General features: G+C 46.0%; 1 protein-coding gene across 1 annotated transcript in view; it reads left to right on the forward strand.

Annotated features, from left to right (window-relative positions):
- The window catches only part of LOC147717662 (E3 ubiquitin-protein ligase TRIM39-like), a 112,148-nt gene that overhangs the window by 84,787 nt on the left and 5,871 nt on the right, over positions 1-21,490 (forward strand). Inside the window, exons 8-9 of the mRNA XM_086924449.1 lie at positions 15,279-15,299; positions 15,385-15,411. Of these exons, the coding sequence (XP_086780575.1) occupies positions 15,279-15,299; positions 15,385-15,411 (48 nt within the window). The remainder of the gene's footprint in view (positions 1-15,278; positions 15,300-15,384; positions 15,412-21,490) is intronic.

Below are 21,490 nucleotides of genomic sequence, written 5' to 3' on the forward strand. Positions count from 1 at the left end.
CGCCCGGGCCTGGCGGTGGCGTCATGCAATTATCCTGTCCACAGGAGCCCCTGTGCTGGGCTTGGACCAATTGACCAGATGGATGTCAGTGAGAGCCTCATTAAAAGGCAGCAGGGGTTCCGAAGAGGCTGCTGCCGGCTGAAGCACCTCAGTCAGGAGGTTAGTCCAGACATCGACTGTAGGAAGCTCAGGAACCAAGGCTTCAGCCGCCCTACGCAACACCACAGCGTAGGAAGCACCCTCCTCCGTAACCACAGTAGGGAGAGAAAGCCTATTAAGGTCTGGGGAGGTATCCAGACCACTGGCATCACCCAACTCCTGTCACCGGTCCGACTCCTCAAGTTGGTCTGCTAGAGGGTCAACTGACCCCTCCCAGTCCGCCTCACCCTCCTCTGGCTGCCACTCAGGGCGATAGTGAACACCTGGGATGAACAGTTGTACAAAAATACCCTCTGGCGCTGGCACAGATGTTGGTCTGGCATCTGGTCCAAGTCTGGGGTGAGGCTGGGGTCGACGCCGGTTGGGGGCATAACCGGTGTCTGGGGCGTCGTCCCTGGAATCTGCGCCGGGGAAGGAACCGAGAGGATGACTAGCGGCGATCCGGTTCCAGGCATGGACCCATGGGGGCGCCCTGGCGTCGAGGCCGGAGCCGCTGGCATCAAAGGCCCAGGGCCCCCAGCTGAGTCTGCAGGGCCGAAGGCACGCCAGCAGAGTCGGGCTGCTCAAAAATGCTATGGAGCGCTTTGCAAAAGGCACAAAGTTGGGCAGGGGTCGCTCCGGAAAAGGGAGGAAAGCTCAGAGCCGTCCCAATGGGCTCCGAAGATGGAGTCGGAGAGCGACAACACTCTGCGTCGTGTCGGCCAACGGACAGGGAGAAGGCGAGGAGCGACAATGCTTCTTCACCTTCTTCTTGTGCTTCGACTTACTGGAGGAGTATGAAGACTTCGAGGAGGAATGGTGATGTCTCCACGAAACGGTCCCCCAGCCTTACTCCTCGAACGGCGTGCAGCAGACTGTCGGGCCTCCAGAAGCTTTCGGGACTGCTCCCGCAAAGACTTCGGGTTCATGGCTTGCCAGTTCGAGCACGATCGTGGTCGTGCTCCAGGCACAGGAGGTGCAGATCAGAGACCGACATCAGCTTGTGGCAGGAGTCACATGGCTTTAAGCAGGTCCAGCGATGGGACATCCCTCATGCACCAGGAGTCGAGGATTCAAAAAAGATGTGGACAAAAAGTCAAAAAAGGGTTAGTCAAAAAAAACCAAGGGGCACCCTCTCTCTGGATCTGCGCTGGCTGGCAAGGAAAAAGAAAGAACGGACCTCAGCATGCAGGGACGGCGTCTAAGTAGACACCGGAACGTCATCCTGGCGACCACAACGCTGACGACGAACGTGGAGTCGACCAACACCATCTACCGATACGCAGTAGTACTGCTACAGAAAAATTCTCCGGATCCAATATCGCGCCTGGGGGTAATTCTATGTAAAGAATCTAAAATTGCAGTCTCTTTCAGATGGGACAATTTCGTCCTACTAGGGTTACATTGAGAATAGTGAAAAAGAGTCCTGCTTTTTAAGGTTCTGGGAGGTTCCCTTACCCATAGTGCATTGTACAGACAGTTGCCCCCAAAGTCGGTTCTTTTTTTCCAGCTTGTGAGAAGAATCTCAGAACACTCCTGAGGCTTCACTCAAAAAAATTTCAATCCATCGTGCATCAAGAGCAGCGATTTTCTATTTTTTGCGAAGTATCCACCATGTGGAACAATGAAGGCAGTCGAATATTCACACAAGTTGTGTGTTGTCTGCCATCCAGACTCATTATGTTCAGGAATGGGACATTTGAAGTTAAATAAAAATAAATTCAAAAATAATTCTTAGTAAGATATAAAGACTTAAAGGCATGATACCCCACATGAGGGTGAAAGAAGAGAAAAGAAAGATGATCACAAATCCTCACACGAAGTCCGTATTCAAGAAGCAGTTTACAGATATTTGCACTTTAAGTTTGGTGTATACAAGCTGGGTATATGCAATAAAGGTGGAACCCTGCCGCAGTATTTAAGCAGTGTATTGTAAATAAGATAGTCCTTAGAGACCAGATGATGAGTAGATATATTCATTAGATTTATTGATAAGATAACATCAATATCCATAGGAAGATGGTAAGTCTATGTGATGCCCCACCAGGAGCAGACTCTGCCCTGCTCAGCCTGCACACACCAACTGACACTCCACAGCTCACCAAGCACCCAACATTCCATTACATCCTCATACATCCAACATTCTAGACATCTTCAGGCACACCAACACTCACACTGCTGAGCAGTAGAGAAGAGAACCATAGGCAAGGGAAATGCAGCAGTAGATTATAACGCATCCCCCTCCCTAAGGAAACCAAACACAATAAAGGATAATAAAAGATGCATGAAAATACACTGAGCAAATGAATCAAATACATACAACATAAATGAAAATGCATGACAATTCAAAATGCCAATGAAATCACACACCTTGAATCACAATAAGAGTTCCCGGAAAGCATTAAACTTAGACAGTATAATAATCAATCCAACATAACACAGGAAAAACCAAAAAGACTCATAACCAGGTAAGACCCAAAATTGCTTCAACTAATCATTTAATAAGTAAGACGCATGGGAAACTCACAAGAAAGTGTCATAAGCAACACAATCCTAACTAGGATAACACTTGAAGAAAGTGCAGGAAAAACCATTCACCCACCAACCAAACAGTGAGTCTACACGCAGAGAAACCCCAAGTAAAGGTGTTTACTCTACACAGACCAAACCACAATACTCGACCAGAAAAACCATTAGCACTTAAAGACAGTACAGGAAAAACCATTCACCCACAAGCAACAGTGGATGTACACGCAAAGAAACTTCATGTGAAGGTGTTAGCTCTGCACAGACCAACATAAATACATTCACTCACACAAACCAAAAGGGAAGAAAATCGACAAACTAATGTCAACCAGGTAAAACACTAAATGTGGATCGTAACACATAAAGTAACACATAAAATGTGAATCCATAACCACAAATAAGTGATTGATAACCAAAGTAAACCGGCAAACTGGGGATAAGTACTATACCCCCAAACTTAAAGCAACACAACGGAAAACCACAGCAACCTTAATATGAAGGCAAAGACAAAAAGGACCATACACACAACCTCCTCTCATTCCATATAAATTCACAAAAACAAATAGAAAGAACCTGTGACATGTGTAACATGCCACCATACAATACTGCAAACACACCGTTGTAAATAGGTAAAACAACAGTAACACAACAAATTAAAACAAAAAACGTAGTCACCGTTGTCTATGAACGATGAGCGATTTCTCACCCGAAATTCTTGTAACCTCTCACCCGAAGTCCATGTGGTACAGGTTAGACCCAGTGTTTCCACGCAATTGCGCCACCAGTACCACAGTCCAAGTCTTGACAGCAACATTCCAATAAACATCCATCGTTTGAGTGACTTGCAATAACCTTCTTTGGATGAACTCGAGATCTCCCATCATAAAGTTCTTAAAAATGGCTCCTATTAGCCAACAAGGTAGAAGCCCATAAAGTCCAGTGTCAAGTAACGGTATCAACAAAGACACGATAAATCCACTGTCAATTAACAAGGGACTGAAAGACATCATGGATAAAGTTGAAATACCCAATGACTCGATGACGTCCATAGAATAGTAATCCCAAACGTCGCGATCCTCAGTAAAACAAAAAGATCCTTCCCAAAGTGTAAAGATGACTGCCACAGCGTCGTTCAGCGTCATTTTCCAAGGGAGATGGGCCACGTTTTCACCTTTAGCGTGATGACACTTCGGAACACCCTCGTAATTATACGTCACAAGAATCACCAACAAGCAGAAGAATTCCCACAACGTCATCAGATGGACGCTAGCAGGGGAACTGGAAAGAGCTCTGTTGATCAACCGTCACAACCGTCACAGGCACAGCATACGGTGAGATGACTAACATTGTAAGATACATTAGCCTAATTAAAATGTCCCAAAACACGCTGCGAGAAGACACTCAGCCACCGACCTTGCTTTCACAGCCGCAGCCAGTCCGCTTCACTCATTTGCAGCGCGAAGGGAAAACTCACCAGCTGCCGCCTGTCAGGTCAAATCTCCACAGTCCGCTTCGCACACCAACGCCGCCTTTGGTCCCAGGTCAAATCCAATGGGCAGGAAGAATGCGCACCAAAATAAAGATTTAAAGCGGCAGTAGGAAACTGCCATCCAAAGTCATCTCTAAAGTACACTGGCACATACAGCATGTGAAAGTCATATTAATAGAAAAGTGCAGGGCTGGTAAATCCAAATGCAAGGCTGGTAAATCCAAATGCAAGGCTGGTAAATCCAAATCCTTAATTCCTAGAAAAACCAACAAACTTTAAACGCTCTGGACTGCAGGCTGTCCTGTTGACTAAGAACACTGGTGGGGCTTACCAGAGTGTTTGTTTCACGTTTCTTTATTCTTTTCCTTTACCTTATGTATTTTTCCTTGGGTTCCAATTCAAAAGTTTATATTCCTTTGGTTAGTCCAGGTAATCCAGGGTATTCCTTCACCAACACGTAGTTCCTTTTACCTCGTCGCCAGTATTGTAAATAAGATGGTCCTTAGAGACCAGCTGATGAGTAGATATATTCATTAGATTTATTGATAAGATAATAACATCAATATCCATAGGAAGATGATAAGTCTAAGTGATGCCCCACCAGGAGCAGACTCTGCCCTGCTCAGCCTGCACACACCAACTGACACTCCACAGCTCACCAAGCACCCAACATTCCATGACATCATCATACATCCAACATTCTAGACATCTTTAGGCACACCAACACTCACACTGGCTGAGCAGTAGAGAAGAGAACCATAGGCAAGGGAAATGCAGCAGTAGATTATAACACAGTGCCTACCGGTAGTTTTATTTTAAAGGATTTTCCAAATCCTGTAATGCTGGGCTGATCTATGAAGCATAACTCCATGATCAGCGAGGAGAGTCAATTCCCTAAGATTTTTGTCTCTACGTTGTCTTCCAAGTTCAGTAATGAGATAAGGCAAGATGAATCTCACCTGTCCACCAGTTTACTGGCCTGTGAATACAGACTATAATTGACTCTCTTATGTCATCTGACAGCCCAGTTTCTTTGGCAGCTCGAACTATTTCCAGTTAGGCTAGATGCCTTCGCATTATAAAATTCAGTTAATTCCTGGAGTCTTGCTAGACTGCACGAGCCCTACTGCCTCTGGGATTTCCTCTATTGTGATCTTGCTGTTCAGATTCCTGCTCTTGATTTTTTGTAATGGTGGTAGCAGAAGTGTAAATAAATAACTTTGGAGATTTTATATGGGGACAGTATGGCGTTGTTAGTATAATTTATTGTAAAAAAGTGTTCCTTGCTCCAATAATACATCAAGCATTTGTAAAGAGCGGCAAATCACCCATGAGGGTCTCGAAGCATCTGTTTTAGCTGTTCTCTCCCGTCTGTAAACCCTATTTTGTGAAGGATGCCTTTGGTGCTTCTCCGATGCTGAGTCTACTGTAGTGTACTTTAGCTGTAGCATTTATGTGACTGTTTCTTCTTATCTGTTTCAAGGTTTAGGATTTTTGCCTCTGCTTGCCAAAGCTCCTGAATTTACCTTTGCTTAAGGAGTGTGATGAACCTCATCACCCTCCCCCTTATCACCGGTTTATACTCCCACAATACCAAAGAGGGCCCCACATAGCCAGGATTAAGTTGATAGTAGTCCACATTCCTGACTCAAGGGGCAGGCCTGGATTTAGTAGCCATTTAATACTGAATCTCCATATTCCCTGCCTCTTCTACTTTCCCAACGTGATGTTGATCCTATCAGGCATGGTTGGAGAGGCCTCTCGCATACACATATGTTGTCTTTATTCTCGGAGCCTCAATTTGTGCGACAAAATAATATGGGAGAATGATTTGGGGGTGAGGAGAAGAAAGTGTAGCTTTCTTACTGAATGTCCTGCTTGTGCCTAGATCACATAAAGAGCAGGCTGCGGCAAAACTGTCCAAACAAGTCGATTTCAATCCCCAAGAGGGGCCTTGATGCTTCCACAACTATTCCTAACTCGGTTGATATTGCCACCCATGACTGTTAAGCCTTGTGATGCTTCCGCAGTATTACCAGTGTTAGAGGGGAGCCACATAGACATTAAATATATATATATATATATTCACTGAAAAAACCATAGGTTAGAGACCATATATAGTTAGCTGGACATTTTATTGACATAAAACCAATGAAATTCCATATATAGTTAGTTGCACTAACTATATATCGCGCACCCGCAATCGACTGCTGATGATGTCACATATTACATCATTCATGACATGGTCAGTGACATCACTGATGACATCACTGATGACATCTCAAATGACATCACTGATGACATCACTGATGACATCTCAAATGACATCACTGATGACATCATCTAGTGTCTGTGTGTTTTTGTAAAGTTCAAATATGTTTTACATATTGAAGAATGAGTGGATGTATGGAAGACTGAGTGTGTGTGTGGCTGGCTGGGAGGTGTGTGACTCTGTGCATATCAATGTGTACTTGTATCAGTGATTGTATAAGAGTTGTTAGTATATGATTTAGTGTTTATTTATTTATTTATTTATTTGTTTATTTATTTATTTAGATATGTGTTAGTATATGTGTGAAAAGTATGGTGTTCTGTGTTTAACTGTATAGATGAGGAAATTGAAGTGTGATTGATTCTTCACAGGACTGACTAGGTGTATGAGTGCATATGATAGTGTTGTAATAATGAGTGACTGTATGTATGAGTGATTGTATGGGTGAATGAGTGAATGTGTGTGTAGACGTAGGAATCAGTGAGTGCGTATGTAGTAACTGGTATTGGTGTGTCATGATGTCATCAGTGATGTCATTTGAGATGTCATCAGTGATGTCATTTGAGATGTCATCAGTGATGTCATCAGTGATGTCACTGAAGTATGGTGTTCTGCAATTAACTGTATAGATGAGGAAATGGAAGTGTGATTGATTCTTTACAGGACTGACTAGGTGTGTGAGTAACTCCATGGATGAGTGGCAGTGTGTGGGTGTCTGCATAGGTGTATGAGTGCATATGATAGTGTTGTAATAATGAGTGACTGTATGTATGAGTGATTGTATGGGTGAATGAGTGAATGTGTGTGTAGACGTAGGAATCAGTGAGTGCGTATGTAGTAACTGGTATTGGTGTGTCATGATGTCATCAGTGAGGTCATTTGAGATGTCATCAGTGATGTCATCAGTGATGTCATCAGTGATGTCATTTGAGATGTCATCAGTGATGTCATCAGTGATGTCACTGACCATGTCATGAATGATGTAATATGTGACATCATCAGCAGTGGATTGCGGGTGCGCGATATATAGTTAGTGCAACTAACTATATATGGAATTTCATTGGTTTTATGTCAATAAAATGTCCAGCTAACTATATATGGTCTCTAACCTATGGTTTTTTCAGTGAATTTTCATGGTTTTGTAAATGCAAATTCCTAACTATATATGGTCTATAACCTATGGTTTTTTCAGTGAATTTCATTGGTTTTTTAAAAGCTAATATCTATAGCTGTAAAATATATTCTTTATTACGTGACGTATCACGTAGCCACGTGAGACGCCTCATGACGCGTCGCATAACCGTGACGTATCGGCTCTGCATCGCAAACAAAACCCGTAACGTAAGCGTGCCGGAGCACGCTTACAGATATATATATTTTTTTTAACCTTAATTAGACAAAATCCACACGTGCACATATCTTGAGGCCTTGCAAAGGCACATCAAACAAACAGTCCCTACAATTTTGCCAAGTTTGCTGGAAATCTATTCCCTTAATTTTTTTTTTACTGTTTCTCTTGGTTTTCCCCTTGTTACGCTTACCGGGACGCTACCCGGTACGCGAACCGGACGCTCCAAAAACACAAGATGGCGGACTCCCGTTACGCTGCCGGTTAGCTGCCCGGTTCGCGTACCGGGAAGCGCCTCTACCACGAAAAATCGCAGGGGACTTTAATATCCCCCTCATCAATCCTAGGGGGTCAGGAGGGGTTTACCTTGCCCCCTTTCCTTCATTTCCCCCTTCTTTTTTCACCACATCTTGTCTCTCGAACCTACCGAGAGACAAGATGGCGGCCGCTCCGGACTGTTTACAATGTTGACAGCTACGCTGCCGGTTAGCTGCCCGGTTAGCTGCCCGGTGAGCTGCCCGGTTCGCGTACCGGGACGCGCCTCTACGGCGTAAAATCACAAACATTTTTTTTTTATTTTTTGCCCCGCGGGGCACTTTAATATCCCCCTCATCAATCCTAGGGGGTCAGGAGTGGTCTACCTTGCCCCCTTTCCTTCATTTCCCCCTTCGTTTTTCACCACATCTTGTCTCTCGATCGTACCGAGAGACAAGATGGCGGCCGCTCCGGACTGTTTAGAATGTTGACAGACACCGGAGAGCCAATCAGATTCGCTTCGCGAAGTTCCGTTACGCGTCAGGTACGCGAACCGGGGCGCTAACCGGAGCGCTGTCACAGATATATATATTTTTTTAAACGTTAATTTCTCAAAATCCATTGGAGCACATATATTGAGACATAGCAAAGGCACGTCGGGCAAACCATATCTACAATTTTGCCAAGTTTCATGTAAATCTATTCAGCCGTTCGAGCTAAAAGTGAGTCCAACCGCCCTATGGAAAAATGAATGGGAAAAACGTGTTTTGGGACCCCCCTTTTTTCTCGGCCCCCCCTTGACGAAACCCCCCCAAATTTTCAGGGGCTGCTCAGAAACAAAATGTGCCATATTCCTGAAAATTGCAGCCAATTCCGTCCACAAACGCCAAAGTTATTAGACATAGAATTTTCAGAAATCCCATAGAGAAAAAATCCTAACTATATATACCCACTGGCTATCGCCAGTAGGTAATATACATATACAAACATATGTAATCTGCATATCTATATAAATATAAATGCATGCATACATATACATATATGCATACATATGCATGTTATTTACATGAAAGTTTTAAAAACACTAATAAAAGCAAAGCTAAAAAGCCACCTCATTACAAACAGAATGGCTTTAACTTAAACGAGGGCGAGATCTATTGCATTTTCAATGCTTGTTTACTTTGGTTCTATCAAGAAGGCATTCAGATGTGTCACATATTTGCCATAAATTCTGAATGTTAGCACTCTAGTTGCTCATTAGATCACTTTAGTAAAGCTAGTGCTCACCAGGGAAGTCTGCTGCTAATCATGGTTTGCAGCCATTTTCCCGCATTTTTTATCCCGCAGACTTTCAGTCCGCATACCATTATCCCGCAAGGTCATTGACCTCGCATACCATTATCCTGCATTTTTTCAAAACGCATGTGCATTTATCGCGTATGCCTTTACAAAGAATTACGTTTTAAAGGCATGTATGGTAAATGCATTTGCGTTGTGAAAACCACGATGACGAGAGAGGTAAGTGGGTTTGTGTTAATTTTTTCGTGGGTTAGTGATTGTGTAGTGTAGTGTAGTGTTGTGTAGTGTAGTGTTGTGTTAGTGTAGTGTAGAGTTGTGGTGGTTGTTTAGTGTAGGGTCATGCTGGGGGTAGTGTTTTAGGGTTTAGGGTTGTGTTGTAGTGTTTGCGTAGTGTAGGGTCATGCTGGGGGTAGTGTTTTAGGGTTTAGGGTAGTGTTGTAGTGTTTGCGTAGTGTAGGGTCATGCTGGGGGTAGTGTTTTAGGATTTAGGGTTGTGTTGTAGTGTTTGCGTAGTGTAGGGTCATGCTGGGGCTAGTGTTTTAGGGTTTAGGGTAGTGTTGTAGTGTTTGCGTAGTGTAGGGTCATGCTGGGCGTAGTGTTTTAGGGTTTAGGATAGTGTTGTAGTGTTTGCGTAGTGTAGGGTCATGCTGGGGCTAGTGCTTTAGGGTTTTGGGTAGTGTTGTAGTGTTTGCGTAGTGTAGGGTCATGCTGGGGCTAGTGTTTTAGGGTTTAGGATAGTGTTGTAGTGTTTGCGTAGTGTAGGGTCATGCTGGGGGTAGTATTTTAGGGTTTAGGGTAGTGTTGTAGTGTTTGCGTAGTGTAGGGTCATGCTGGGGGTAGTGTTTTAGGGTTTAGGGTTGTGTTGTAGTGTTTGCGTAGTGTAGGGTCATGCTGGGGGTAGTGTTTTAGGGTTTAGGATAGTGTTGTAGTGTTTGCGTAGTGTAGGGTCATGCTGGGGGTAGTGTTTTAGGGTTTAGGGTTGTGTTGTAGTGTTTGCGTAGTGTAGGGTCATGCTGGGGCTAGTGTTTTAGGGTTTAGGGTAGTGTTGTAGTGTTTGCGTAGTGTAGGGTCATGCTGGGCGTAGTGTTTTAGGGTTTAGGGTAGTGTTGTAGTGTTTGCGTAGTGTAGGGTCATGCTGGGGGTAGTGTTTTAGGGTTTTGGGTAGTGTTGTAGTGTTTGCGTAGTGTAGGGTCATGCTGGGGTGTAGTATTTTAGGGTTTAGGGTAGTGTTGTAGTGTTTGCGTAGTGTAGGGTCATGCTGGGGGTAGTGTTTTAGGGTTTTGGGTAGTGTTGTATTGTTTGCGTAGTGTAGGGTCATGCTGGGGCGTAGTGTTTTAGGGTTTTGGGTAGTGTTGTAGTGTTTGCGTAGTGTAGGGTCATGCTGGGGTGTAGTGTTTTAGGGTTTTGGGTAGTGTTGTAGTGTTTGCGTAGTGTAGGATCATGCTGGGGGTAGTGTTTTAGGGTTTTGGGTAGTGTTGTAGTGTTTGCTTAGTGTAGGGTCATGCTGGGGGTAGTGTTTTAGGGTTTAGGGTAGTGTTGTAGTGTTTGCGTAGTGTAGGGTCATGCTGGGGGTAGTGTTTTAGGGTTTAGGGTAGTGTTGTAGTGTTTGCGTAGTGTAGGGTCATGCTGGGGGTAGTGTTTTAGGGTTTAGGGTAGTGTTGTAGTGTTTGCGTAGTGTAGGGTCATGCTGGGCGTAGTGTTTTAGGGTTTAGGGTAGTGTTGTAGTGTTTGCGTAGTGTAGGGTCATGCTGGGGGTAGTGTTTTAGGGTTTTGGGTAGTGTTGTAGTGTTTGCGTAGTGTAGGGTCATGCTGGGGCTAGTGTTTTAGGGTTTAGGGTAGTGTTGTAGTGTTTGCGTAGTGTAGGGTCATGCTGGGGGTAGTATTTTAGGGTTTAGGGTAGTGTTGTAGTGTTTGCGTAGTGTAGGGTCATGCTGGGGGTAGTGTTTTAGGGTTTAGGGTTGTGTTGTAGTGTTTGCGTAGTGTAGGGTCATGCTGGGGCTAGTGTTTTAGGGTTTAGGGTTGTGTTGTAGTGTTTGCGTAGTGTAGGGTCATGCTGGGGCTAGTGTTTTAGGGTTTAGGGTAGTGTTGTAGTGTTTGCGTAGTGTAGGGTCATGCTGGGCGTAGTGTTTTAGGGTTTAGGATAGTGTTGTAGTGTTTGCATAGTGTAGGGTCATGCTGGGGGTAGTGTTTTAGGGTTTTGGGTAGTGTTGTAGTGTTTGCGTAGTGTAGGGTCATGCTGGGGTGTAGTATTTTAGGGTTTAGGGTAGTGTTGTAGTGTTTGCGTAGTGTAGGGTCATGCTGGGGGTAGTGTTTTAGGGTTTTGGGTAGTGTTGTAGTGTTTGCGTAGTGTAGGGTCATGCTGGGGGTAGTGTTTTAGGGTTTTGGGTAGTGTTGTATTGTTTGCGTAGTGTAGGGTCATGCTGGGGCGTAGTGTTTTAGGGTTTTGGGTAGTGTTGTAGTGTTTGCGTAGTGTAGGGTCATGCTGGGGCGTAGTGTTTTAGGGTTTTGGGTAGTGTTGTAGTGTTTGCGTAGTGTAGGATCATGCTGGGGGTAGTGTTTTAGGGTTTTGGGTAGTGTTGTAGTGTTTGCGTAGTGTAGGGTCATGCTGGGGGTAGTGTTTTAGGGTTTAGGGTAGTGTTGTAGTGTTTGCGTAGTGTAGGGTCATGCTGGGGTGTAGTGTTTTAGGGTTTTGGGTAGTGTTGTAGTGTTTGCGTAGTGTAGGGTCATGCTGGGGGTAGTGTTTTAGGGTTTAGGGAAGTGTTGTAGTGTTTGCGTAGTGTAGGGTCATGCTGGGGTGTAGTGTTTTAGGGTTTTGCGTAGTGTTGTAGTGTTTGCGTAGTGTAGGGTCATGCTGGGGGTAGTGTTTTAGGGTTTAGGGTAGTGTTGTAGTGTTTGCGTAGTGTAGGGTCATGCTGGGGGTAGTGTTTTAGGGTTTAGGGTTGTGTTGTAGTGTTTGCGTAGTGTAGGCTCATGCTGGGGGTAGTGTTTTAGGGTTTAGGGTTGTGTTGTAGTGTTTGTGTAGTGTAGGGTCATGCTGGGGGTAGTGTTTTAGGGTTTAGGGTAGTGTTGTAGTGTTTGCGTAGTGTAGGGTCATGCTGGGGTGTAGTGTTTTAGGGTTTAGGGTTGTGTTGTAGTGTTTGCGTATTGTAGGGTCATGCTGGGGGTAGTGTTTTAGGGTTTAGGGTAGTGTTGTAGTGTGTGTGTAGTGTAGGGTCATGCTGGGGGTAGTGTTTTAGGGTTTAGGGTAGTGTTGTACTGTTTGTGTAGTGTAGGGTCATGCTGGGGGTAGTGTTTTAGGGTTTAGGGTAGTTTAGTTGTTTAGTGTATGCTAAAGGCATATTCGTTCTAAAAGTTTTCGTTATTTTAATTTGCGGCCTAATAGTACATGCGGGATTTTTTTTGCCGACTGATGGTATGCGGGATTTCGTCATATATTCGCTAATCAAACTTTCTATGGCAAAATGAACCCCCTCATTTTGTTCCTTTTTAATTTAAATGTTTTAAGAGTTACCACTTTATTCCAATCAAGATGGCTTCAGGTGTGCCATACCTTTGTAATAAGTAGGACTGTTAGCACTCTAGTTGTTCTAAAGAACACTCTGGGACATTCTGTCATTGGGCTATAGTTGGGCTACATCTGGCTGATATTTGGGCTACATTTGTTTTTTTTGTCTCTGGTGGCCATCTTTGGGCTACATTGGGCTACATTGGGCTACATTTGGGCTCCAACATATATATAGCCCAATGTAGCCCAATATATATTTTTCAAAGTTAATTTTCGTAAAAACCACTGGAGCCTATATCTTGAGACATAGCAAAGGCACATCGGGCTACCAGTCCCTACAATTTTGCCAAGTTTCGTGTAAATCCATTCAGCCGTTCAGGCTAAAAGTGAGGCCAACCGCCCTATGGAAAATTGCATGGGAAAAACACGTTTTGGGACCCCCCTTTTTTCTCGGCCCCCCCTTGACAAAACCCCCCCAAATTTTCAGGGGCTGCTCAGAAACAAAATGTTCCATTTTCCTGAAAATTGCAGCCAATTCTGTCCTCAAACGCCAAAGTTATTCGACATAGAATTTTCAAAAATCCCATAGGAAAAAAATCCTAACTATATATACCTACTGGCTATCGCCAGTAGGTAATATATATATATATATATATATATATATATATATATATATATATATATATATATATATATATGTGTGTATGTATATATATGTATATGTGTATATATATATATATTTCCCTTTCACTATACATGATGTAGCAACCAAGTTTATTTACCCATGTGCCTAATATGTGTACTGGAAATAGTTGTTCACATTATGGCCACACACACCCTTGAATTGCGTGTAATCCTGCATGACATACCTTGCTAAACCCATGACTTCCGAGGAATTCACTTGTGTTCCCTATTAAATGTATTTCCTGGAGCATGAGTGTATTGAGGCCTTGTCATTTTGCAGTATATAGTATTTCTGAATGCTTAATTTTATTTAGCAACCCACGGTTCACTCGCAGCAAATCTAACCTGAGTGGAGGTTATCTTGTTAGTTCCTCATACTCCAGATGCCATCTCTCCAAAATCTGAGCAGCCTGAGAGCTCAGTAAGCTGTAGTTGATGTCATTGTTCAGCCACACTTTCTCTGTATGTATATTTGTGTTTGCCCTGTTTCGGGCTGTGTCTGCTTTGTCTTTAGCCATGTGCTTTTAAATCAACTACGCCACCAGACACCTGAGGAACTTATCACTTTATGTGCTACAGTAATCTGGTCATATATTCCTATGTAATATTGTAAGCATAAAACGTGGGATGTGGAATCAGTCTCTCAAGCAGTAGGAAAGATGGTGCTGGGTTGTTCAAAGGCTATGTGCGCACAGTTCACCCACGTTTTTGGGGATGGTTTAAAGTGCAAACCAGACCTGATCCCTCTCTTTAATGGGCGGCATGAGCAGTTCACTCAAGTAGCCACACTAGGAGTTGAGGCCCACGCCTTCTCGGTGATTTGAACACCTTGATATCCAGCGCACAAATCCATCACAGAGCTACTCGGTGCACTTGACCAGCCTCAAACGTGGATGAATTCCCGCTGTCACCAACTTAGATTCACATTTATTGTAATTGGATCAGTTGGATCAGTTAGCTCCAGCATAGTGAGTCTGGTAGGGGAGTTGCCTACCTTGATTCGGTCAGTCTCCCAATGAATATGGAGGACTGCATGTGGGAATCTTGTGCTCACTCACACGAGCACAAAGACACAGGAAAACTGATGCATGGAGGGTGAGGGAGCAGAACAACTTGATAGGGAGGCTGACTTCAAGTGTTTGTGTGTGTGAGGGTAACACCGACATCAGGAAGTGCGGATCAAAGGAGGGTATGTTGAAATGAAACTCGGTGAGTACAGTTTGATGTGCTTCGTTTCATTTATTTTAATCCTCCACTACTTCACAACTCTTATTGTAGAACCTACTTGCTTGTCACGCTCAGACTCTTCATTTCTGAACTTCTGCCACCCGCTAACCCCTTCTTCTCTCTGCCTTTCCCCTTCCTTGACAAATGGAGAAAAGTCCTCAATATTTAGTTTGGTTTACATATAAAATGTCAGTACAATTTAGTTGCACCTATTAGTGAGAAATAGTAATATGTGTTTTAGTTTGTGGCTCTAATATGGCCACTTCCTTCAGGAAAACACCAAATACCTTTTTATGTTTGCAAACCCCTGGGCTAAATATATTTCAGGTGCGAATCATAAATAAGGAAATGTGAAAATTAATCTTGCAAATTGGAGGAAAATAAGTCGAAACAGTTCACTTCAACAGGGAAATGTCAGGAATAATGCTCACCCCTCAGTTTCTTCAGCTAGTGGAGGGTTGAAACATTCATAGTTAAGTAACAATAACAATTCTTGAAAACTGAATTTTAATATATTATCTTTTTTTTTTTATAGAAACCTTCCCCATAGAACTCGGTAAGTTTAATATTTTAATCAGCTTGATGATCTCCTATTGGTGTGTGCATTTATTTACCTATGTGTCTCTTTTTCCCTATTTCAGAGTGGAGACGGGCTCGCAGCTATGCAGGTAATGGAAGCTCACCCCTGGGAGAGTTCCCTTCCTAAAGGTTTACCTGTGCATTTTGCCAAAACATCCAATATTCTGGTGTGGGTGTTTAAAGCAACATAACGTTGTTCACTCAGTTGAAAAGTGAAATCTGAAAGCCTGAACTTTGAAAAATGTTTTCTGTTTTTTCATAGTGTGGTTCCCTGCAGGCTTTATACCGATTTAAATGAGGAACATATTTGTTAGCAGTGGCGGGGTGTTTCACTAGCTTTTGGTGGCCTGGGCACAGTAGTGAATACTTCATGTAGGCAATGTGTTAGTGGAAACAAAAAGAGCAAAGTGACAAACAACACCAGGATCTGGAAAAAAGGATTGGTATTGTGATCTGCTTCTGTGCTGCAAAACTTTAGGCTTGCAACGAAAGTGGACACTGTGTGCATCTGTAAGTGTGGGTTTCATTCCTTCAGAGTTTCAATGAGACTGCAGTCGGTGATTTGAAGCTTTCCTTCTACAAATTATCTAACATCTGGCACTGTCATAACACGTTAGAAACACTTCTGGCGTTGTTCAACACACATTATTGTGATTATCTCCTACTCATAAAATATATCATAGAATGAGCTCCATTGTGTATTTAGAAAATATTTTGGAAACAAGACTTGACATACATCCAACCCATCTGATGAGGAGGGGGGCTGTACGGTAAGTAAAAGAGGTTCAACTGGGAGGCTTATATTTCCACAGGAGTAGAACAAGAAGTTACTTACCTTCGGTGACAATATATCTGTAAGAGACCTATATTAGTTATGGATTATTCACTTTAGAATTACCCCCAGGCCTCAGACTGGATTCAGAGAATTTTTCTTCAGCAGTACCCCTGTGTGTCGGTAGGTAGCGTTGGTAAACTCTGTTGGCGTTGTGATAGCCCGAATGACGTTGTATCTATTAGACGCCGCCCCTGCGCTCTGAAGTCAGTTCTTTACACGACATTCCACGTCAGAAGCGCAGAGCCATACAAGACACTGACCACAGGTGCACATTCAGAAAAGCTTTCTCTTCTGAAAGAGACTATTAGTTATGGATTCCTCACCTTAAAATAGATACCCCAGCAATACCAAACCCGGAGGTGGGTCTGCGAACTAAGTTCACACCAGAACGTCTGAAGAACCAAACGGCCAAAGAAGTAGTTTCTCCGGACTGGGCTGTCCAGTCAGTAATGTTTGGTGAACGTGTGCAATGAAGCCCACATGGCTGCTTGGCAGATGTCATGAAGAGGGGACTCCACGTCCCAAAGCAGTAGTAGCTGCCGTGGCCCTGGTGGAATGGGGGCGCAGTCCCACTTTACCAAGAAATAACAGATTTTGATGCTAAGAACGACCCATCGAGAGATGGTCCACTTTTGCGCGGCCCGACCTTCTTGGCACCCACATTGCCAACAAAGAGCTGGTCATCCACCCAGAATTGCCGTGTGCGATCCAGATAGAAGGAAAGGGCACGTTTGGATCCAGACACTGGAGCCTCTCCTCTTTAGAAGGATGCAGGAAGAAGGTAGGGAAAGTGATGGTCTGTCCCATGTGGAAAGCAGTAACCACTTTAAAAAGGAAAGAAGGCCTAGTGCGAAGGACAACTTTGTCCGGATGACCAGCCAGGAAAGGAGGTTTGGAAGAAAAAGTCTGAGGCTCACTCACCCTGCAAGCACAAGTGATGGCAACCAAAAAGGTAGTTTTAAGAGTCAAAAGTCTAAGAGGACAATTATGCAGCGGCTCAAAAGGAGCGCACATTAGGGAGGTCAGAACCAGGTTCAAGTTCCACTGGGGCATCACGAAAGGAATTGGAGGAAACAAATGAGTAATGCCTTTAAGGAAGTGATTTAAAATAGGAGACTTGAAAAGGGAAGGCTGATCAGGAAGACGAAGAAAGGCTCAGAGCAGAGCCTTGCTGGGCCAAAGAAAGAATGAAGAGGAGAACCTCTGAAAGGGGAGCAGAAAGGGGATCCACAGCCTTTGCTGCGCACCATGTCAGAAATTTGTTCCAGGGACACCTGGCTGCCAAGATAATGTTCTAGACTTCGGGAGGAAGGTCGAAAGCTGTAAACTGTCGCCTCTGGATCTCTACGCAAGGGGGTGGAGGCTGGACAGGTTCGGGTGGAGGACCGTCCCCTTCTGCTGCTACAGAAGATCCTCCCGAAGGAGCAGTCTGATCAATGGCCATGTGCACTCTGGGCAGAAGTGGTATAGGCGGAAAGGCGTATAGAAGACCGCAACTCCATTCAATTCGAAAAGCGCTGCCTAGCGAGTGCTGAAAATTTCAACGCGCAGAACTGCTGGCATTGCGCATTCTCTTCAGTGCCGAATAGATCTAACCAAGGCTCTCCCCACTGTTGAAAGATACCTTGCACCACCTCCAAGTGAAGACGCCATTTGTGATCCATCATGCACCGGCGGCTGAGTTTATCCGCCCTGGCGTTCAGAGAAACTGCCAGGTGTTGAACCACCAGGAACATGCCCTGCTGTTCCAGCCACTTCCAGAGACGAAGTGCCACTTGACATAGGGTCCACAACCCCACCCCGCCCTGTTTGTTGCACTACCACATGGCGGTGGTGTCATTTATGAACACCTGCGCTACTCTCCCTTTGACAGAAGGAAGGAATGCCTTCAGTGCAAGACTGATCGTCCGATGCACCAGAAGGTTGTTGTGGACCCCAAACTCCGCCGGAGACCAGAGGCCTCTGATCTCCGCCACTCCCATGTGGCCGCCCTACCCCAGAAATGATGCATCTGTCACCACTGTGAACTCCGGTTGGGGAAGGGAGAGAGAGAGAGAGATCTGCCGTTGACCCAATCCTGGTTCGTTAGCCACCACTGCAGTTGATGTGCAGTGCCCTCCAAGATCTGAACGCAATCGGAAAAATTCCCCTGATGCTGTGCCCACTGGAAATTCAGTTCCCACTGCAGAGCCCGCATATGCCACCTGGCAAAGTCCCCCAGCAGGATGCAGGAGGCCATGAGGCCCAGTAGCCTCAGGATCAGTCTGACCGAAATCCGGGATGGAGGCTGAAAGATCGGATAGCCCGAATATCCCGCATAGGCTGATTCAGAGGATAAGCCAAAAACTGTGCTGTGTCCAGAACCGCTCCGATGAAAAGGAGCTTCTAAGAGGGATTCAGGAGTGACTTCTGCACATTGATGGTGAACCCCACCAAATGCAGGAGATCGACCATAGTCTGGAGGTGGGATACGACCACCTGAAGCAAGCCCGCCTTCAACAGTCAGTCGTCGAGAGAGTGGAAGACTGGAACCCCAGATCTGCGCAGATGAGCTGCGACCATCGCCATCACCTTCATGAACACCAGAGGGGCTCTGGCAAGAGCAAAGGGAGGCATGGTAAACTGAAAGTGCTCTTGCCCCACTGTGAGCCATAGGTAATGCTGATGGGCCGGCAAGACTGTGATGTGAAAATAAGCGTCCTGCAAGTCCAGTGCTACCATCCAGTCTCCAGGGTCGAGGGCAGACCGGACCTGAGCCAGTGTCAACATTTTGAACTTCTCCTTCTGGAGGAAGCGGTGGACGTTCCTGAGATCCAAGATAGGACGCAGGCCCTTGGCCTTCTTGGGCACCAGAAAGTAGTGAGAATAACAACCACACCTACTTCTAAGGATGCCTGGCCTCCAACTTGGGGGTGCCCAGGAGTGGACGCCTCACGGGGAAAGCCAGGATGGGTTCCACAGCGGTATTCGTACAAGCGCCTTGAGACCCTTGCGGGTGAGTAGTGCGCTATACAAGTATCAATTTTTACTTCTGGGGCAGGAACTCGCTCGATGGCTTTCTTGGCCAATAGAGCTGTAACTTCCTGTTGGAGGAGGGCTAAGTGATCCTCCGACATGCGATGGATTGAGGTGGCATGGATGGAGGGGTAGTCTCGAAGGGGAGGGAGTATCTGAAAAATCCACCTGTCAGACGTGATGTTTAGCCAGTGGGGAAGGTGATGGCGAATCCTGCCGCCCACTGGCGAGTGGTGGCCCTGAAAGGTTGGACTAGGAGGGCTTGGAGGCTGCTGCAGAGTGGACTGGACATCCCGCTGACCCAGAGATATACGACGGTGGGTCCCACTTCTGCGCCGCGCAGAGGCTGGACAGCTTGCAAAGGCCTGTGGCTCTGGATGGAACGTGGCCGGCACCCCTTCCGTAGCCATGAAAGGGGACAAAAGCAGACTGCGCAGGGCGCGAGGTAGAAGCGAGGACCTGGCCGTAGCTCTGGAGTCCTTAATGCGCTCGAGCGCGTTGTCTGCTTTGTCGCCAAAAAAGTAACGGCCATCAAAGGGCAAGTTCAGATGTGTAGCTTGGGCATCACCTGAAAAGCCAGTGGACCTCAGCCAGGCGTAGCTTCTCAGGGCTACTGACGTTGAAATCGTCCTGCCCAGCGAGTTGGCAGTGTCCAGCCCACATCGTATGGCGAACTTCGCTACATCTCTCCCTTCGGCAACTGCATGAGAGAGCATGGCATGGGCCTCCTCCGGGCACTGTGGCAGCGCCTGTGCGACCGTGTCCCACACTGAGTGGGAGTAACGGCCCAAGAGACATAGTGTTCACCGACCGCAGTCCTAAGCTGGAGGAAGAAAACCTTTTCTTCCCATGGTGATCCAGCTTCTTGAATTCACTATCCAGTTGTGCGATAGGGAATGCGCCTTTAGAAGTCGAGGCTTGGACCACCAAGCTCTCAGTGGTGGGGTGTTGGGAGAGGGAAATTGGGTCGGCCGGGCGGTGGCAACTGGCAATCATGCTATCCACAGGAGCCCCTGTGTTGGGCTTGCGCCAAATGCCCGAAAGGATGTACGTGAGGACCTCAATGAATTGCAGCAGGGGTTCCGAAGAGCCAACTGCTGGTTCAAACACCTTGGTCAGGAGGTTAGCCCTGACTGCCACCGTAGGAAGCTCAAGGTTTAAGGCCTCAGCTGCCATACACAACACCACTGTATATGATGAACCCTCCTCCTTAGCCATGGTAGGGGGAGATAGCATGCCAAGGTCTGGGGAGGTGTCCAGACCCCTGGCCTCACCCAACTCCTCTCTCCAGTCCGGTTTTTCTAACTGGTCAGCCAGAGGGTCCACAGACACCTCCCAGTCTTCCTCGACAGGGAACACCAGGGGAAAAACGGGTTACCAAAGTACCGGTCGGCGCCCGTCCCGCCGTCGGTCGACGTCTGTCTGGCTCTGTGTCCACATCAAGGGGGAGGCTGGGGTCACGTCGGTTGGGGACACAACTGCCCGGTAGAGGGGGGCGGACGTGTCGCCAATGGATTCTGCACCAGAGGAGGTGCCGTAAGGTCGAACGGCGCAGATCCAGATCCACGCCTGGATACATGGGTGCCCTGTGGGGCCCAAAGACGCTGAATCTTGCAGCTCAAAGATGGAATGGAGGGCTTCTCAAAGCTACAAAGTTGGGCTGGGGTTTCCCCGGCTATCGGAAAGGGAGGGAGGCTCGGGCCAACCCAAGAGGCTTCACAGGTGGAGCCAGGCGTTTACCATCCGCAACCCGCATTGCATCGGCCGACGGACGGGGAGAATGCGAAGAGCGCCGATGCTTCTTTGCCTTCTTTTTGTGCTTCGACTTACCGGAAGACGAAAACTTCGAGGAGTGGTTGTGATGGCTCTGCGACCGGTCCCGCGACCTCCCTCTTGACCAGGACCTCGAACAATGCAGAGCCAACTGCTGGGCCTCCAAAAGCTTTTGGGACCGCTCCAGCAAAGACTTAGGGGCCATGGCAAGGCAATCGGAGCACGACTTCTTGTCGTGGTAGCGCTCCAGACACCATAGGCCAGGGGCACCGCGCTTCAAAGGTTTCAGATTTTCGAATTTGTCATAAATTGCCGGTAACATCTATGAAATGTGCAGTTATTTACTAAAAGCATAAAACATCTGTCCACCAGATGGCAGCAGAGCATTTGTTATTGAGAGTGCAGAACCTAATGTTACTGATTGAGATGGATTTCTCGTATTTCCTGCTTAAAAAGCCAGCAACCAAATGCGAGGAGAAGCCGAGTGGAAAGATTATGGTGAGAGGAAACCTGGCGTGAACGCGGGAGAATGGGACAAGATAGGG

Source organism: Lissotriton vulgaris, chromosome 5 (assembly GCF_964263255.1).
Source record: "Lissotriton vulgaris chromosome 5, aLisVul1.2, whole genome shotgun sequence".
Classification (NCBI taxonomy): Eukaryota; Metazoa; Chordata; class Amphibia; order Caudata; family Salamandridae; genus Lissotriton; species Lissotriton vulgaris.